This window comes from Teleopsis dalmanni, chromosome 1, assembly GCF_002237135.1.
Source record: "Teleopsis dalmanni isolate 2A chromosome 1, ASM223713v2, whole genome shotgun sequence".
NCBI classification, from domain to species: Eukaryota; Metazoa; Arthropoda; class Insecta; order Diptera; family Diopsidae; genus Teleopsis; species Teleopsis dalmanni.
In genome coordinates this window covers 88,619,779-88,639,761 of record NC_051846.1, presented here as the reverse complement: position 1 = coordinate 88,639,761, position 19,983 = coordinate 88,619,779, and the positions used below count along the sequence as shown (strand labels likewise).

Genomic DNA, 19,983 nt, shown 5'->3' with positions numbered 1-19,983 from the left:
AAGTAATCGATATAATTTATATTGCTTGTGTTTTAAAAATTATGGCCATCATTTTGCGATCAACCTCAATAGTCTTAATTTATTTGAGAGTTGGTTCATTTGCTGAAGTCCATTGTTTTAACTATTCGATCAATTCACATGTAAAGTAATAATTATATGTCCAATCCAAAGTAATCAATCAAAGCATTAATTTAATGGAATTACGATGAATGATATTCCAGCATTGTTTTAAAATCGTTATACGGCTTTTGCAACCTTAATTGTTTGTGCAAAATTAAAATCTCGATTCCATGTGATACATCTACTAGTCCTGTTATATTCGAATTTCGAAGATTCGAATAAATTCGAATATGGAAGAGTAAACGTAAGTCTTCCAAAGTTGAGATAATACAATTTTGAGTTTATTGTGGATTTTACATCTGAGTCTTCGAATTTTAAATCTTTGCTATGTAAATATTTGATGAATTTATGGAACTCGGTTTTTTTAATTCTACAAAACATATAATGATTATTGCTTGTGATCCTGTATAAAAGTCAAACCATTCCATAAATTCTGAATCTCTCTGATGAATTTTCTAATAAGGAATTGCTGTATAAGCAATAAATATAACCATTTTTGAATTTAAATTTCTTATGTTTTATTTAAAAAAATGTGATATATTTAGTCGAATGATTTCATAGAAGCTATTTTCGCAAAAATTAATTATTTATAAGTTAATATCGCGGTGAACTTGTGATAACAAAAAATAATACAAATTCAAACTTCAAAAAATGAGATGCAAGCAGGTTTAGTTACACGTACGAGTATAAAAATATCTAACCAAGTATATATGTTCGAGCATAAGTCTATTTTGCTTTTATCTGACAAAATTTTAGTAGGCTTCTAGGTTTGTGGGCCTGTTCAACAAGTTTTTGATTAAATAGAAATTTGATAGTGACGTCAGTGCGAACATTTAGACTCAAACAGGCTATACTAGAGCGGCAATGTACAATGCTACTTCAGCTACACAATTTATATATGCCAAAGATTAAAATACCAGTTCGCTATGCAGCTCCTAGTGCTTCTTTGTATGCAAAATTGATGTTGCGGGTATCGTCACAGTTTGGTTCCTTATAAGCGGCTCAAAATTTAAGTTAGATTTAAGTTCATTAATTTATAAAATTAATTTGTAAAGAGTTTATATTAACCTTGTTAAAAACTTAACATTGTTAAATGTCTTCTTTAAAATACACATCTAATATAAAAATTAATTCTTTGAAAGCATTGCTCTCTAGAGAAAGTAAATCAAGGTCAAAATTCATCGATATTTTGATACTCCTATGAATGGCACAAACTGTGTTTAACCGAATTTTAAATTAATTAATGAACTTAATACATCAGATCTATTTTTAATATTTACTTATGTTTAAACAAAATCTCTTGCAATATGGAATACGTATGATTTTAGCGTATTAAAGTAGCTCAAGTAATATACATTAAATAGATCTAATATCAAAATCTGTAAAATATTTTCTAAGCCTAAATTCGGTTTCGAAATCGCACTCCTATTATTTCGAATTCGACTAACCAGTCAGTCAGTGTTTTGTCATTTGCCCGTTTGCCCATGGACTATAATAAAAAATTAAGTAACTGTGCCGCAACATGTTTAGTTTGTCAAATTATCTTTTTACTAACAACCTCAAAATTTAACAATTTTAATGCAAAACTTTGGGAACGGGTTGAGCTCATGTTTTCACACTGGTCGCTGGTCACTGTATCTGCGCTGAATGGATAGCGTCAGTGTGCCGGACAAAAAATAAACAAAACACTAAATTGGAAATTACACATCATTACGCGATTTTTACTTTGTTAATATTTTTTATTTTGCTTTTGCAATTTTTTCTTTTTGGTTATGTGTCAAAGCTATTTGATCTCCAAACATGTTAAAAAATTACAAAAAATTAAATTATGTAAACTTTTTTGTACAGCTTTTCAAGCGAAATATGGTATATGAGTATTTTAGTACACATGAGTATCTAAGTATATCTATGTCGCTTGATCTTGAATAGACACTATTGTAGTCTTAAAAAACTCAAAAATCTTTTTTTAAAATTTTCTCTCATCCCCTTCCCCATCTCTTAGAGTTCTTTGAAAACAGAATATTATATAGAACAATGCATTTATATAATAAACTATATAAACTATGTACTATAATTTATAGTACATAATTTTCAATATTATGTAGAACAATGAATTTATATAATAAACTACATAAACTATGTACTATAATTTATGGTATATATTAATTTTTAACTAGAAGCTATTAAAAGGTCCAACTAAAGATGGATGTTATTTTTATCAAAGAAGTGCTACCTTCTTGAATTATATTTTTATTATAATATAATTATTTATAATAAATCCAGTGAACATTATTCGAGCTAATATTCACTGGATGTTCGAGCTAAACACAACTCGTATGATATTCGATTCAAACGCACTCAAACGCCTAATTGTGTCGATAAAAGCACAAGCCCTTCTATTGCATTTTAATTTATATGCAAAGGCGTACCCAGAGGAGTGTCTCTTGGCGCAGTTTGCTTTCAAGTTTAAACTTCTAAGGCACTACTCATAATATTGTCAGAGCAAAAACTTTTTAGTTTTATTAAATTTAAACTAAAAATTTTTCCGTATATTTTTAAAGTCAGCAAAAACACTTTAAATTAATAATGGAGGATTAAGGATTTATAGATAATTCAATTAAAAACTCCATCGGATTCCTATTAAATAATTTAAAAAATTAATATAATCGTTTAAGCTTCCTGTGTCTATATACATAAAAGTCGATTATAATATACTGACAAAACTGTATATACAAGATAGGTGGAACGGACCGACTAAAATAATATATTAAATTTAATTAATAAACTTTTAATTGCATTTTAAGGTCAGGTATGACGGTAGTGACTATTTTACTAAATAGAAACTATTGTATTTAATAGAAGGGCGAAGAAGAAGTGAACCACAACAACAAAACAGCGTATTTGGCTATATTTGAAACAGCTGTATGGGCAGTCAAAAATTCAATTGATCAAAATCGGAATCAACTATCGTTCGGAAATCTTTATATTAATGAATTTTAAATTAATAATTTGAAATCCCTATTTGAAAATAATAAAAGAAACGATTACTGGTCATTGAATTATATCAATTACAACAACAATTTTAATAAGAACCACTATACTTGCAGTGTAAAAGCTAAATAAAAGGTTATTTACCAAACATTATATCTATTGAGTTTTTTAATTGTATTATAAACTATGTACTTCGTTTTAGTATTATAAGTCACAGCTAAATTTTTCCTCAAAAAGATTTTTTATACAATAATTTAGTGTGATTTTAGAGAATAGTAAAAAGTTGGTACTATGGAACAAGTTCTTTAAAGTTCAAATTTTTCATAAGGAATAAAATTAACTTGACATTACAACTGCTGTTTTACAGAATAATTATTTATAAACTAAAGAATATATTAGCAATTTCATTATATTATAAAGTAAACTTGCATATCATTTGGTACTGGATATAATGTGGTATGACGGCATGGAGATATTTAGTAAGTGCATATTGCAGTATGTCTTGTGAGCCCAATTTCTATTAGTATTATCACAATATATTTGACTACAATATTTTTAAGCAAGAGTAAATTTAATCTGGTATGTTAATGATGAACATAGTGTAATTAGTGACAAATAGTTGAAAATCATTTTAATACGATTTATTTTATTCCACTGCAGATTAGGTAGATTCGAAAATAAAGCTGTATAGATACGTATTCTTTATCTTTGAATTAGCAAAAGTTAGCTAGCATTTTCAGCAAGCTATTATAACTTTTAAAATGGATAAATGTGCTATGCTTATACATATCACTGGGAATTCGAACGGTAACGAAAATTTTAGATACAAGATTCCTTATTTCAACGATGATAAACAACTGAGTCAAAAATATTTTAATTTAATAGTTAAAAAGATTGGTTGAGAACTGATGGTCATATAATAGATGTACAAAAGATATTCTACCTATGATGTAGTTTTAAATAATTTTAAGGAATTTAGTATGAATATCAAAATCTGACTGACTGTTAAACAAATCAATATGTCTAAAGTATTTAGGATTCATGACCTATTAACACAATGCTCTTAAATGGAAACTCATGATTTCGCAGAGGGTCGTGATGCTGATGTTAGTAAAGTATTTGAAATGACTTACTGAAATACTTAGGGCTTTGATATTTTTGAGTATCTGCATAAAAGTTAAAAGTGGGTGTACGGTGTTTGTAGTTTTTGTAGGTCTAATCAGAATATTTATAGTCTCAAGAGAGAACACTGTTAAGAGAAAGGAATGTAGTTTCCCAAGTGATCTAATTTAATTGGTAATGATGGTATAGATTCAGGAATAATGATAGAAGTGAACAAATAGTTGATCATACTAATAAAAGTTAATAGTAGATAGAATTAATAATTCGCATTTATTAAACTTCCCTGGATTGTCTTGTAGTCTTAATGTAAAGTTAAAAATAATGGAATAAGCATAAGCATTATTGAATCTTCACATTACCTGCTTCAGTGTTAAATATACTATTGATACAAATTTAACGTGAAAGAAAGTGAAAGGTTTGTTAGAATGAGATAATAAGATTTTGTAAAGGTAAATGTTAGTTTAGGCAACAAGCATCAAGTCTTATACTTAATTGATCAAACATGATACGTACAAAAATATCTGATAAAAGAACATTTCCTTGCGCATTCAGCTTACATAAAAACTATAGTCGAATACAATCTTCAATGAATGTACCAATTCATAATTATCATCTTTGTTATCACAGTTTTGCACGATCTAAGCTTGTCGAATGATATCCTCCCATTCTTCCCGTTTTTTTTTAAACCTTTTTTCAGTTGCTGATGCCCATTTTTGTGAAGTGATTATTCACTTTGTCTATCCAACACTTTTTTAGTTTCCTAGTAAATTTCATTAGCGGAATGAAAGAGAGAAATTTTATTTCTCTGCTTTTCCACATGAGAACAGCTGACTGTTATGCTTTATGCAGTACGTCCCAGAGTAGTGTACCACAGAACTAAAAACATTGCGCTTGATTTTATTTTCAAAACCCGCAAATTATTGATTTGTATAGATTTCACTGGTAATCACTAATCTGGTAGTGCTAGTGGTTTCCTTCTTTTGCGAATATAACATATTTGTTTTACCTGTGTTTACTTTTCTTTCAACTTTTTAAATTTTCTTTATAATTATGTCCTATAGGATATATGCATTTTGTTTTTTATCTCAAAATCTGAGGAAGAAATATGTTTTGAAATAAACACAACTAGATAGACGTATCTTAGTAGCTCCATTCAAACTAGCCGATTTGATCAAAAACATTAATAGTATCACTTCCAATGATACTGTAGTAGTATTAAAAAGTTGCATTATTTTTAAAAATTGCGAACATATTAAACTGGTTTGCCACTTCTGATTTTGTATATGCAGTAGAATGAAAAACTACTTTTAATATTTAAAAGAAAAAGTAAATTTTTATTGCATATATTTAGGCAGCGTTTTTAATAATATTGTTTCGTTTTGTAAAACTTTCAAAGATTTGAGTAAATACTTTTTAATTTTATATAATTATACAATATAAAATTGGGTAATTAAATTATTATTATTAGATAATCGTCTTATTATTATTATTATTATTTGAGGGATATTTAAGCAGTTTATAAATATTAGAATAGTCCGATTCGTTAAAATCAAGTTATTAATTGGTATTGGTATAAAACTAAAATTAACTAAAATAAACAGTAGAAGATTTGTGCAAAAACAATTTAGCTAAAAGTCATAATAAAAAGGGATTTAAAACCACACCCCAAAATAATAAGGCTTAAGGTCACCACAGCCCATTATTGCATGAGGACTCAGCTTTATAGATGTTATAAATAATTATTCTCAATTCGTTTCCTATTCGTAACATCCTTTTTCCATCACAACATAGAGTAAGGATTTTTGTGTGTTCAATATTCTTAAAATAACATATTAAAGGACAAAGGCACAAGTTTTATTTTTGTCGCCAACGATAATGGAGAGGAGTATCGGTTATTGATTTTGATGCAAAACGCGTTACTTCGTTGTTTTACTTTACGTCGTTGTGACTAAAATAGTTGCGGTACTTGCAGTTCACATCGTATATAGTTTATTTGAACTTATTTCAATCTCTGTTTCATCTCCAGTATTATGTACATATGCACATCATATATGACAAATTGAAATTCATAGAGAAATATAGAATATAACAACTTTATTGACTTTGAAACTTACCAATAAATATCGCTTGAAGTCAGCATTTTTTATTTGAATTGAAAATTTCAAAATGTGAAAATTATTTTATATAAATTATATATACGAATGTGTTTATAATTAAATATTTATTTTTAGCATTATTTAATGTTATAACTTTGTTTTTTTTTTTTTTTGTTTTTATACAACGGAATTTATTTCACGTAATTGCAAGAATTTCAATAAGGCAGATAATTCACGGTGTTGGTAATACGCAGCGGACGGTAATTACGAAACAAATATTTTTATTCTATCGAATTATATAACAAAAAAATTATTAATATTTCTTACAATAAAAGTTTTTAGTGTTTTCGTGGAATGGTTTGTTGAAAATAGCTTTCAATAGCAAATAGAAAAATATTTATTAGTATTTTAATATAATTTTACTAAGATAGAAATTTCCTCCCTTGCTGCTCTGCAAGTCATTGTATACATACACAATTTGGCTGTAAGACAGACATCTAGTCTGGAAAAAATCTAATAACTAACACATACAGTCACACTCAATTATACACACATATATGTTACTTAAGTAATTTATTTATTGGCCGAAAAATGGATAAATTATTAGCAAAATAGTACACATTTGTTTAATTCGCATTTATATTTACATGTTAGCTTTATGTTAACTTAGTATTATGTATTTTATTATTTATGTAAGACAGAAAAAAAATTTGCAAATAAATTCGCACTCGGAATCCGTCATTCTCTTTGGAAACCTATTTTCATACTAAAGCAGAATTCTCGTTGAAAACATTGTCAAGGCGTCTCCTTGAACAGCATTTGCCGTAATTGACAAGAAGCCGAGGGGTGCGTTTTTAAGGGTTGTATCGAGAGGCACACGTTTTTAACTATATTTTTTAATCAGTTTATGAAGTTAATATCTAATCTACACAATAAATTAATGTAATTAATTTAATAAAATATTTTATACTTACTTCCTATAAATGAATCTTAGAAAATACAATGGAAAAGGCTTTGTCAGGCAATGAAATTTTATACTGAACAAAATTTTTAAGAGAGCGGCTTTTTCATTTTATTTTGTTTGCAAGGGTTGAATCATTCTTCTTCTTCTTTTTCTTCTTATCACGATAATTACTCATCTTCGTTTAATATTTCGATACGTTGTTATTTAATATATATTCACATAAGTTATATATATAAAAATTAAAATAAATCAAATTCATTTCGTATAAAAACAAAGATTATTCGCATTAAAACATCAACAATCCTCCCCTATTTCTATTATCTTTTTTTTGAGAAAAGTTCTCTTAATGTTTATTTTTCACAAAAAAGAGAATGACAACAAATGCCAGCAATGACAGCATTGCCAACGTAAATATTTTTCAATATTTTGCATTATTAAACCACATGAAGCTTACAATAGTTTTGCTGATATTGTAATATGTTTAACCTGAAACGTGTATTGTAATTAACGTCATATATTGTAATAAAGAGTATCAATTGGACCATAGTATTAATTTCAATGAAATTAATATTATAAATTAATTAAAATATAAATATATTACAATTAAATCTCAGGGTCAAGTCGTATTTAAATTTTATAAAAAGTCTACACTGAACGATTCCAATAAATTCATATCTTATATTTATAACGTATAACTTATTATTTATAAAATAAAGTTATTCACTTTAGTTTTGGACAAAAATTTTTTTTTCCATTTCAAACATATCTTTTCTGAACGAAAAAAAAAATTTGACATTTCCCTTAATAGCTTTCAAATATGTTAATACTTCTATTTATTGTAATAAGTCAAATTCAGCTTGAACTAGTTTTAAGATACTGAATTATTTGTAACTGCAACGAGTTCACACAGCACAAGTTAATCGTGTTTTTGGATTCTATTTATAAGCGGCATTCACACGACTGAACGGTAATTTTTACTGAATATGAGTGGAATTTAGTTGTTTTTGAAAAAAATCCGCAATTAGGGAAACATAATAAAGGTATAGCCCGGAACCCTTTCGCGGTGATAATAACAGCTTCAAAACCAGCCTAGTAAGCGAAAAGGAAAAACAAAACCTAATTGAATTTTGGAGAGACTGCATATGGCAGTCAAAACAGCTTATTATTCCTGAACATATAAAGGCTAAAGCTATTCTAAACTTAAGCAGAACAGATATCAAATTCTACACGGAACTGCTAACAGACCAATGTAGACTGCGAAACCATCTGAAAAAGATAGGTCTAGCAGAAATCAATGCTTGTCAACTCTGTCAAGAGCAACAAGAAACAGCATAACACGTTCTATTTGTCTGCCCAGCTTAACTATCTAGGCAGTGGAGTTTTGAACCCTGAACATCTAGCTAAAATACGGCCCACAATTGTGACAAAAAATCTTTAAATTTCTTTAAAAATTTGAAATTGGACTAGTTAGGCGGAAGGCTAAACAAAAGATCTTTCAGGTCGTAGTGCATGTATATCCTATCCATAATAATAGAAACAATATTAGGGAAATATATAATTTTATAGGAAAGTAAGTAATATTTAAAGACATAATTTTAAAAATTTTACTTAATTATAAGAAACTAGAAAGAAAAAAAACAATAATGAGTTTCTAAAAGTTACTAAAAGTTTCGGTAATTTTGGACAGGAGGAAGTGTCCGAGTGCATCAGCAATGAAAAGAAAAACTTATTTGAAGTTGTCGAACATTTTTTAATTTATAAATAAAATATTTATACATTTGCATATTTAGGATATCAATTCGTTGAATTCCTAAAAATTTAAAAAATAATTGATATAAAATGTATTGTTTTTAAATTTTGTTTTTTATATAAACTGAACATCGTCTGTTCTTTGTACTATTATGGAACCTTATGAACTAGTATTCGGATACAACCTTGATCAGAAAGTTTCTGGAATTACCAACAGGTGGCGCTTTCAAGAATTACCATCAAGTCACACTTTCACATAGAGGTTCACACATCTGTCATTAATTGTCCTTCTAAATTTTCGCCTCCTACTCGTAGCATGACAATTTAAAAAAGAGAAAAAGATAGCGCGCCTTTGCACACTGTCTTTGTTCCTGAGGTTTGAGCAGCAACAGTACGCGTACCATTATACAGTCAATAAATTCTCCTAACTTGATTTTCTTCCTTTGACTCGTTTGAACGAGTCAAGAAATCATTTCGGGAAACACGTTTTGGCAGCCGAGAGGTTATAATAATAAAATCGAAGGCGGCAATATAATGATGGCAATATAAAAATCGAATATAATAAAATGTTTCGAGAATTGAAGGAATAGAGAATTGAAATAAAGTTTCTCATTTATTGAATAAATTCCTGAAACTTTTTCATTAAGATAGCATGGAACATATGCCAACGAATTTAACATTATAAGAGAAAAGAATGTTGTTTATATTATTTTGTATTTAATAGCTATACTGTTAGTGTTCAACCAGTATTATGCCTCATGGATCTCCATGGAGCTGTGGTTTCTTTCGACTTTATTTTTTATTCGGGTCTCGTTGTCTATGTCGTAAGTCTATATTTACATCAATGTCATTATCCATAGTGCTATGGAAGGAACATATAAAGGTTTAGCTGTGTCTCCCGTGTTATGGTTTAGACCATTAAAACCGTGAATAGATGGAATAATAGTATTAGTTTTTCTCTCTAAATAGCTTATTGACTTTCCAAAAGGTTCTTTGTTAGTTCCGATAGGTGGAAAGTATCGACAACCACAGCCTGAAACTTTAACTTCACTAATACCACCGCTTTGGAATGACTGTCCCGAGGGGAAATGAGTTAAACTGAACATTTGACTCTTCTCGCTATGATTTTTAATAATATTTTCAAACGAGATTTTGGAAACATATTATTATTCCTAATCTTAAAAGGAAATTTGATTTTCATCTAACTTAAATTTAATAGAACATAATAGTTCACTATGTGTTAATAAATATACGTATTAATATATCAATGCAGTTCTGATCAAATCACATCCAATTTTTATTGCTTCTGAGATATGTTTACAACGATGTACATAAACTACGTGCAGTTATTTATAAGTATATGGGTGAAATGTATATAGCCTACTTATACATAAAGCATAACAATAAGCAGCAATTAATAATTAATTACGCTGAAGTGCCCCCTTTTGGGGGATATAAGATATAGGCTTCGCGCTTGCATTGTCTGAAGCTGAAGCTGAAAATAGATTTGTTTACATTTGCTAACAATAGTTTACATTGCTTTAAAGTAATACTTCTCCAAGTACATAGATATGTAGAACATATTAGTATACATGTACATAAATACTTTGACCCAATTTTGTTCAACAAGTGCTGCAAACGACAGTTGCGCTACATGCACATTTAAAATTTCATTGGAGTTTCTTTCCATTAAATAATTTACTTAAAAACTTTACAACAAAAGAATTGTAAAAGTTTGATTTCTCATAAAGAATATATGGTACTCTTGTTTAAGTGCTTAAGTTGTTATTTCATAAGTACTTATTACGTTATTCTTGGATTCCGACTTCCCTATTCTATGTGTATGGCTATGTGTCTATTCTATGTACATTAGCTAAAAAAATTTGATTGTAGATATTACAAAGATACAATATTAAGCGCTTATAATCTCATGTAAACGAATAGAGACTCCAGATACACAATCGAATCTATTTTCAGTACGAATATTGTGCTAAGTGATTAAGAAATGGGTATGAGAATATTTTTATATATGTGCACGTATAATTGTTTAGTGAGTACTATCATAATTTTTAAGCTTCCTTAAATAATAACATTGGCTAGCATTTGTAGATTAATAAAATTTCGCGTGAAAAATTTTATTCAGAAAGCTACAGATTTGGATTTAGCCTCCATTTTCACACCTAATATGGTGATGACCATACATTTTTTAATTAAATAATTTTTATTAATGATATGATCATATTACCAAGTTTAGCACCCATTAATTTTAGGAGTACATTTATTGATTATGAACCTATCATTGCTTTGAGGGAATACGAAATATCATAGCGCAATGATTATGCAGTAATCTTACATACTTAAAGTTTGTGAATAAATACATACAGTATGTATGTACTTTATCACATCTATATCTATCTATTTATATTATTGTTTAGTGTACACATATAACAGTGGTTGAAGAGTTGACGGTTTTACAAGCATAAAAATCTAATAACATTAACCTATTAGTTGTTTACTATAACATAGTAAGAGATTTATCATTGGTTTACAGCTTTAAAAGGAAACGGCTTTAGCTGAATAAACAAAATTATGTAGTTATTTAGCCAAGTTATGAAAAGTGCGATAATAACAGTTAATACCTCTCAAAAGAATTTATAAAAAGTTTATGTAGATTTGATCAAAATTTCAGATAAACAATAGAAACTAAATAACTACAATATACACTTGCTTTCTTAGTCAATTTTCTAACTCAAACCTAGCAATGAAACTTTGAAAGTAACATGCTACAAAGTATGCAATTCAATAACCGACGCCCATATATAATTGGCGAGAAAGTAATATATTGAGAATGTTTACAACTGAATCTAAAAAGTTACTAATAAATTAGAGAATTTTATCATGTAGAATAAAAAAGTTTTTATCCACACCCAATTTATCTATCCGTTTTTGAATTTTACATACCATATTTTCTAGAGATGAACAAATGTATGGCATCTTTTATTTTGTAAACGGATTTAGAACATTCATTAGGATTCAAAGACAGCTGCCATTTCGCAGAACATACTTTTTCATTTAGCAGTAGTTTTTATAAGTAGTACTACTTTAATATAAAAATATTATATATTAATAACTACTCTATTAGTATTAAAAGTTATTTGGAGTTAGCATTCCTGTGAACCCACTCTTTCCTATGGATGGACATTTGTGTAGGATATTTGGGATTTTTATTTAGAAATTTGATTGGTTTGAGCTATTTTGTTACATCGATTTTGTTTTGTTATTATTGATTACTAGACAAATCTGTACGAAGTTGTGAGATATCAGGCAGATACCATCTGCGTAATCCAGTTGTACAGAAAAACAAGTGTGAAACCCTCATTGATATTTTTGACTTTCTCATTAAACCATTTTCTTTCAATTTAAACTGTTTTGTTCGACAGCACATAATTAATATCTACTTTTATTGTGTTTTTTAATACATAAATTTTGTTAACTAATACTTTGAACTTTATAATATTTAACTTTAATAAAATTTAAAAAAAAGCCTTTGGCTTTTAGCACGTAAAATTGTTTAGTTAGGAGAATTTACTGTAAAACGCGTATCTCTGGCGGAACTCTCCATATAAAAACTTCACTTCAAAATTCAAAGCAAACTATTTTTCTCCTCTCGTTTCTTTGCACTGCAGTAGTTCAAGAAGGCAAAGTACTAAGAATAAGCAAAGGCGACTCAAAATAGGCGTGCTTTTATAGAACTAAAATGAGCTATTTTTGTTTGGTGCATAGGCAATTTTTCTACTGTAATTAAAAAAAAATATAATAATAAGCAAACAATAGTTTGAAGAGTGTCTTTTGTACAATTCTATATTGTTTGCATTCAAAAACGATGTCATTGAACCCCCCACATTGTCGTTTTGCTGTTCTTGTTCGTTTGTTGTTCCTGCTATATATATGATGATGATAACGATGATGATGGTGATGGTGATGATGATTATGATTATGATTATGATGATGACGATTTTTATGATGAACAAATTGTCAAAATGGAACACAATTCTGCAACTGACGCCAAAGTGCACTTCACGCTCAAGTCGCTACTACAAAATAAAAAGTTCTGCCTTTAAACATATTTATATACTCTTTGTGTACTTTTATGTAAACACTACACAATTCAGAGCATAGGACTTAAATAAAAATGAATTAGGAACGCGCCTATTTCAGAAGCAAAGGCAGCAGCAACAATTTCTGGAAAAATCTGAGAAATAAATCTGAATGCGGGTTCAAGCAAATGTAAGGTAAGGTAAAAATTGTGTTGGAATTTCTCCGGTTGGCTCTTTATAAAAATTTAATTCTAGTTCGTGTTGTTGTGCTGTATATTGCACTTTTATTATGTTTTGATTTTATTTCTTTAATATTTTTAGTGCTTGTTTCATACCGAAAAGAAATGTGTGCTGAAAATTAAAAATCATTCGGTTGCGCGGTGCATTTGTGACTGTAACACCCACTCACAAATGCACCGCCAAAACCCATGACCAGATACACAATATTTGCCTATGACTTTCATACTTAAGTTAAAAGCCGAATAATCAAAATTCGAAAGAGAAGATGAAATTCAAGTTTTCTTTAAATCATGTCAAAATAATCTTTAAATGAAAGCAATAAGTTTAGCATAAAGGTAGGTGTAAAATTTGATAACCATCGACTGTAGACTTTCCATCGAACGTCGATAGTGTCGGTTTACACAAATGTTACAAATAATAACATAACATAACACCAAATCTCTATGAAGATAAACAAAATATGTTTAATGTATCGACTCCCTATTTGTAGCATAAAAATATCGCACTCATAACATGTTCTCTTCCCCGCAAATCGATTCCAATGGGCATAGACGAAAAGGGTTACTTCGCATAATCCAACAAGCAGCACAGAACTCCACCGTGACAAATACTTAATGTTCTCGCTTTAAACTTTTTTTTTGCTTAGAGAAATTCCCATAAAATCCATACATACTCAAGTTTTTGCTTATATGTATAATGCATTCATATTTTATATTTCATCCAAATTACGTTTGAGTTCTGGAAACATTTCCGCACTTCCATTTAAAATAGATTCACATCAAATAAAAATGTCGTCTGTAGCTTTTCTCCCCTTGATTTCTTTTTAAATTTATTTTCCGTTGAAGAACTTCTCTTTATGAAAATTAGCAACTTGTGCCAGATTCAGGTCAATGTATATTCCAATGTACATAATACCGTAAATAAATACATATATTAACATTTTAAGTAGGACGTCATTATTTTAATAGTAAATAATAAATGAAATATTCATATATTTATCCTCAAACTAAATATCTAATAAAATAAAATATCTTAGTACAAAAACTAATGCAAAAAATAAAGAAATTAATTTAAATAAAGAAAGAACTTAAACTTCGTACACTCTTATCATGTCTTTTATGTCGCTAGATGACGCATATGAAGATGATGGTTTCGTATTCTTCAGGGCAATTTCATAGACCATAGTTTAGTTATAGGAAATTTAGAATTCATTTAAATATCCAATAAATTTCTTTAAATTTGAAATCCATGAAGATGAGATAGTTCAACCACAATATTTAAATTTGATTTAAAACACTTTTATGTATAGCTTGCTTTTGTAAAATTACTGCACAACCTCACCGATCAGTCCAAACATCCAGTGGTGGGATAGTCAGAAAGGGATTTAAGTCAAACATGTTTAATATCTGTATATACTTTAAAGAATTGAAGTTATAGCAATTCTTCAGTAGTACTTAAAATGGAATAATTATCTTTCAATAATATGTGACGGATAAATAAAAATCATTTACAAAAAGGCAAAAAATCTTATGTAGTATTTTGTTGGAATAGGTACATATGATATGATATGGATATGATATGATGATCCATGTTTCTCAACACCCAAAACATAAACGTGTTTTAGAATTTGTCTACACCCCTTTAACAAAAGTCTCTGCCACTGAATAAACACGCGATAAAATTATTTATTTAATCTCGAAAAATTTACGTTATCTTATCAATATATAAGATAATTGCTTTTTTTTCACTTCCGATAGGTAAGAAGTATAGGTCATTATCATTAATTGGGTTGGCTTTTTTCGGTTTTGATATGTTTTAGCTCTTTAATTGAAGAAACATTTATGCCATCATACGGTCAATATTCGGTAATTTTATTTTTGCTCAAATCGAGTTTTTACACTACATTTTGTTTTTACGAATATTTAAACAAAATACACAGCTAAGCGTGAAAAAAAAATTAACTACAAAATTAAAACAAAGCTAGTGTAGTCCAAGCCAGGGACTACACTAGCAAGTTTTTGACGAGTGGCTTGAATTCTGTTATTTGATTCGAACTTCGAACTTAACAAAAATGGACTGGAAAGTAATGACAATATTTTCGAAAATTAAAAAAACTTCAACAAAAACCTGTAATTGCAGTTCCTGAGTCACATTTTCAAGTTAAATGATTTAATAACAGTAACCCTGCAGATGTTTCATCTATTATAACAGAAAATCATAAAACGGTAAAAATGGAGCTTGAATTGTTGATAAAATTAATGTTGCATTTAGTGAAAACGGAGTACTTTGAAAGCAATAGCCAACAAGTTATTCTTAGATGCATTTATCAGCAATTTCGGACGCATCCACAGCCATGAAGCTGATACTACTATTTTTTCGAAAGTATAGCCTAGATTAGAATTTAGCCTAGTGCTATTTAGCACACATAACGTATGACATGTGTCGTGTGCCAACGTGTTCTTGGACTGTAGCTTTGTTTTAAGGACATCCATGTATTTGATAACCCAACAGCATATACCAGCTTAGACCTAATTTATTCTTAACATTTGGTAATATTTTTACGTCTGGACTCAGGTTAATCTTTAATTCCAGCGTTTTGTACACTTACTTTTCCCTATTTTTAGTATCACCCATATTTTTCTAGAAGACGTTCCATTATTGTTTGGTCATCTGAATTCATTGTTGTTGGAAACTGTGAAAATATATTGGTATTGTCCCTTTTGTGAGTGGTGAGCGACACTTGGTATTCTGGGTACACTAATGTCTTCAGACACTTAGTCTAAAACTTCTGCACAACACGTTCAAAAAGTTGCTTACAATTCGAATACCAGAATGCTTGTGATACCTTTTTAATGGAATTAGAGAGTGTGGTGTGTATGTCAAGAGTTTCTAATATGTGAAAACAATAGCATTTCTAAGTTCTACTGATAGCAAATAATAGCGAAAAAATATATTTAGATATACATTGTAATTTTTAATACACATATATTGAATTGCTTATTTGAAATAAATGCATATTTACATTAGTTTTTATTAAATAAAATTTATTTATAATATTTTTTAATGATAATTTATTAGTATTTGGAAAATATGAAAATAATAACTTATAAATATATATATCTTTGGATCAAAAAAGAACTTTAGTTTTTAATTTTTGAATTGCCGCGCTTATCCAATCGGTAAATTTTTCGGTGTAACTTTTTCCTTTTCCCCCGACTCAAATTGCCATTGCGAGGAACGCGTTTTGAGACCATAGAGGCTATAAAGTACAAATCGCCACACGAAAATTTTCAGACTTCTTTGTATAGACGCCAAACAAAAACTAATTGTACGATATGCGTTAAACTTTGACAGAATGTGTGAAATAGTGTTGCCAGCGTGAAAATAAAAAAAATTTACCGATTGGAAGCGCGAGAATTCAAAAATAGGCCTCTCGTTCTTTTTTGATCAGAAGGTTATACATTTATATTTATTTATTTATATATATATATATATATATTATATATTAAAATAATAATACTGTTTCTTTATTTTATCCAGTAATTATTATAATATGTATTTTTAAATAAAAATATCAATGACAATACTATTCATAAATTAATTTAATTATTTATTTAAATATAAATGTAATATAAAAATTAAGCAGAATATTAAAAACTTATCTTGTATGTAAATTGCACATACATATTTACTTTATTAAAAATTTTTCTAATCAATTTAACGAGAATGTATGAGATAGAAATAAAACAATACAATTTAATTTAAAAATATTATATGAATACTATCCAAACCAGAGATATATGTTTATTTACGTATATAAACTCTGCAAACAAAACAAATAATTGTTTTCATAGCACAATTGCTTAATTATGAAGAGCTGAAAAAAGCGAAAATGTATGGTGGGGAAAGGGTAAGAGGGGCAACAAGCAGTATCCAAAACATTTAAGTGATTAACAAAAATAATAATAATTAATATTGCGCAAGTAATAAAATATAAATTATTTTGCTATCAATAAATTTTTTCAATTATGCGCTGTAGAATTCCTAAGCGTTAAGTTAGTTATCAGTTTTTTGCACGAATTTTTGAAAAAACCATTTTTATTCGAGAAACAGTAACAGAAATTAAAAAAAAAAAGAAAAAAAAAAAACAAAACAAAAATAATAATAAAAAACGAGGTTCCGCATCGAGTAAACAAAAATATATTATAAAAAAAGAAGATAAATAATTCTAAGTTAGACCACAATTAGACTCTACCGCTTCATTCAAAATTTAATTAACACGGACAGGCAGCTTCGTTTCGCTGCTGCTAGACAGAACCTTACATGGAGGATCACTGTTGTGTCTAAGCGCTATCACCTATTAACATAATTAACGTTATTTATTTTAAGACTGAAACTTATAATTAAAAATTTATAAAATTTAAATGTAATAATTAGCATTGAGAGCTGATTTTTTCTATTTAAATCGTAAACTTAATGTTACTAAGCTTTATTAAATCGAATATTCAAATAATTTATTTTTTAATACTTCACAAAAGAAATCACAAGTTCGGTGTGAGGATTGTTACAATCACAAAATTCGATTTAAAAAAATTTAACAAAATTATTTTTCTTGTGCACTCTATTGAGAGTTACAGAAATCTCTAATTGGAAAAATGCATAAGCACTAATTGGAAGACCATGCCGTGCCTGTCATATATGGACCACATAAGCTTTTACACGGTACATGTCGTATAACTAAAATATTTCTGCGATTTTTTACGAGAATGTCATAAAAGGTGAATTTAGATGGTAGAATAAGTAAGGGCTTATCTGGAATACGTTTTGAATAAATATCGAATAGAATGTAAAGTGTTGATAGTAAACCTTATCAGGAATATTTCTGTTTATTCTACATATCAGTTTAAGTACGCATAGATAAGAATAAATAAAGTTGAATCATTAGGTCATTTTGGGCGGACAAAATGTGTTTGATTTCAATTTTGAAAATTCAAAGTCAAGTATAAAAATAATATAAATGAAATTAATCGAAAAAAAAAATAAAACATACACACAACTCCTTGCCATTGCAATTTTAAGCTCTCAGCATTATTAATACTAAAGCAAGAAATATGCACTTAAGTCATTGTAAGTTCTTCAGACTTATTTAACCTCGAGGGTTGTAAAACGAGTAAGCTGAAGTGCATTGAGGATGAAGGCGAAACCAGTAAAACATAATCTACACGTACGCATGCATGTATGGAAATTATGTTATGAATACATTTATTAGCAGGAAAACAAGTACATGAGTCATTTCGCATCCTTGTCAACGAAAAAAAAGTCCTAAACAGGACTACTTCCTTTTTCAGAAACGGAAAAAAATATGCTCTCTTATAAACACTTGTATAAAAATCAACTTAAGCACGTAGTCAATTGCACTCACCTCATTTCCTCTGGCAGACGCTTCAACTCGGCCATGTCCAATTCCAAACGTAGACTTGACACTTGACAAAGCAAACGGTCGCGATCAATTGTCACTTCTTTAAGATTTTCTCGCAGTGCTTGATTTTCCCTAAGTAATTCTTCCACATTAATTTTGATTGTATTAACTGCAGCTAAAGTTGTCGGAACGTCGCTGTTCATAGATTCTGTAGAGCCAAAGAGTCGACCAGGATGGTAATGTGTGCTTGCAGCACGGTCAACAGCACCAGTCAACATTGAACTGGTCATTAACAGCGATTGCGTTGTTTGATGTAACTGCTGGTGATCAGTCTGATCAATGGAGGACAAAGATGCTTCTGATGTGACAGAAATCGTGTCAAAAGACTGTTGCTGACTTGGAGTTAATTTCGAGGTCATTCTATTGGATGTTAACCCGTTGATATCGTTCGCATCACGGGTAGGTGTTAAAACTGTTGCGACTTCAGTGTCACACATGCTTTAAGATATTATTATATTCACTTTCTTAAATAAACAAAACTACATTAAAAGTTATTCACTTTGTTCACTTCTATATTTATTTTTTTTCAGCTCCCCGTGTGGTCAAAAGCGCAGCGATAGATTCGCTCGCAAAAGAATTTCAACAATTTACTCGATATCAGGTAATTTACTTTAAAATTATACACATTTAAATTATTTTAACAATTTCATTTCAACAATTAATTACCATATGTTTTACTGAATATTTAAAAAATTCTCGTTTTCCTCAGCGAGCTTCACTACTAATCAACAACAAACAACACGGACAGCAGAGAACTGAATCACAAAGAAACAGCGGAGCTGAGTGTAGTGTTGCCATCACGACAAGCTTTTTAAGTTGTTTATGTAGAGAAGGGAATGTGAGATTTTTTTTTTAGTAATAAAATATGTTATTTACGAAATTGTGTACAATTCGGATATAAGTCATATATCACATATAAATAAAAAACTACTCACAATAAATATTTGCAGCACACATAAATGTAAGTCTGCGCTCAAATCATACACAAAATGAAATGAATTTTTTCAAAAATGTGTAAGTTTTTGTAAGAAGTTGGCCACACTTTGTGTAAGAAACTGGTTTGCGAAAAACGTAGCAAATATCGAAAATGGGTTGCTGTGTATGTGAATATGTTATTTAATTGTT

At 28.9% G+C, this 19,983-nt stretch overlaps 1 protein-coding gene across 2 annotated transcripts in view; it reads right to left on the bottom strand.

Moving 5' to 3' along the window:
* LOC119670021 (IQ motif and SEC7 domain-containing protein 1) overlaps window positions 1–19,570 on the bottom strand; it is a 47,791-nt gene extending 28,221 nt beyond the window's left edge. The window contains exon 1 of one of the 2 annotated variants that reach the window (XM_038080103.1): window positions 18,802–19,570. In XM_038080103.1, coding sequence (XP_037936031.1) covers window positions 18,802–19,295 — 494 coding nt within the window. In that variant the 5' untranslated portion in view covers window positions 19,296–19,570. Of the gene's footprint in view, window positions 1–6,347; window positions 6,406–18,801 lie in introns of those variants that run through there. The other variant, XM_038080106.1, reaches the window with a different exon arrangement.
* Window positions 19,571–19,983: the final 413 nt, after the last annotated feature.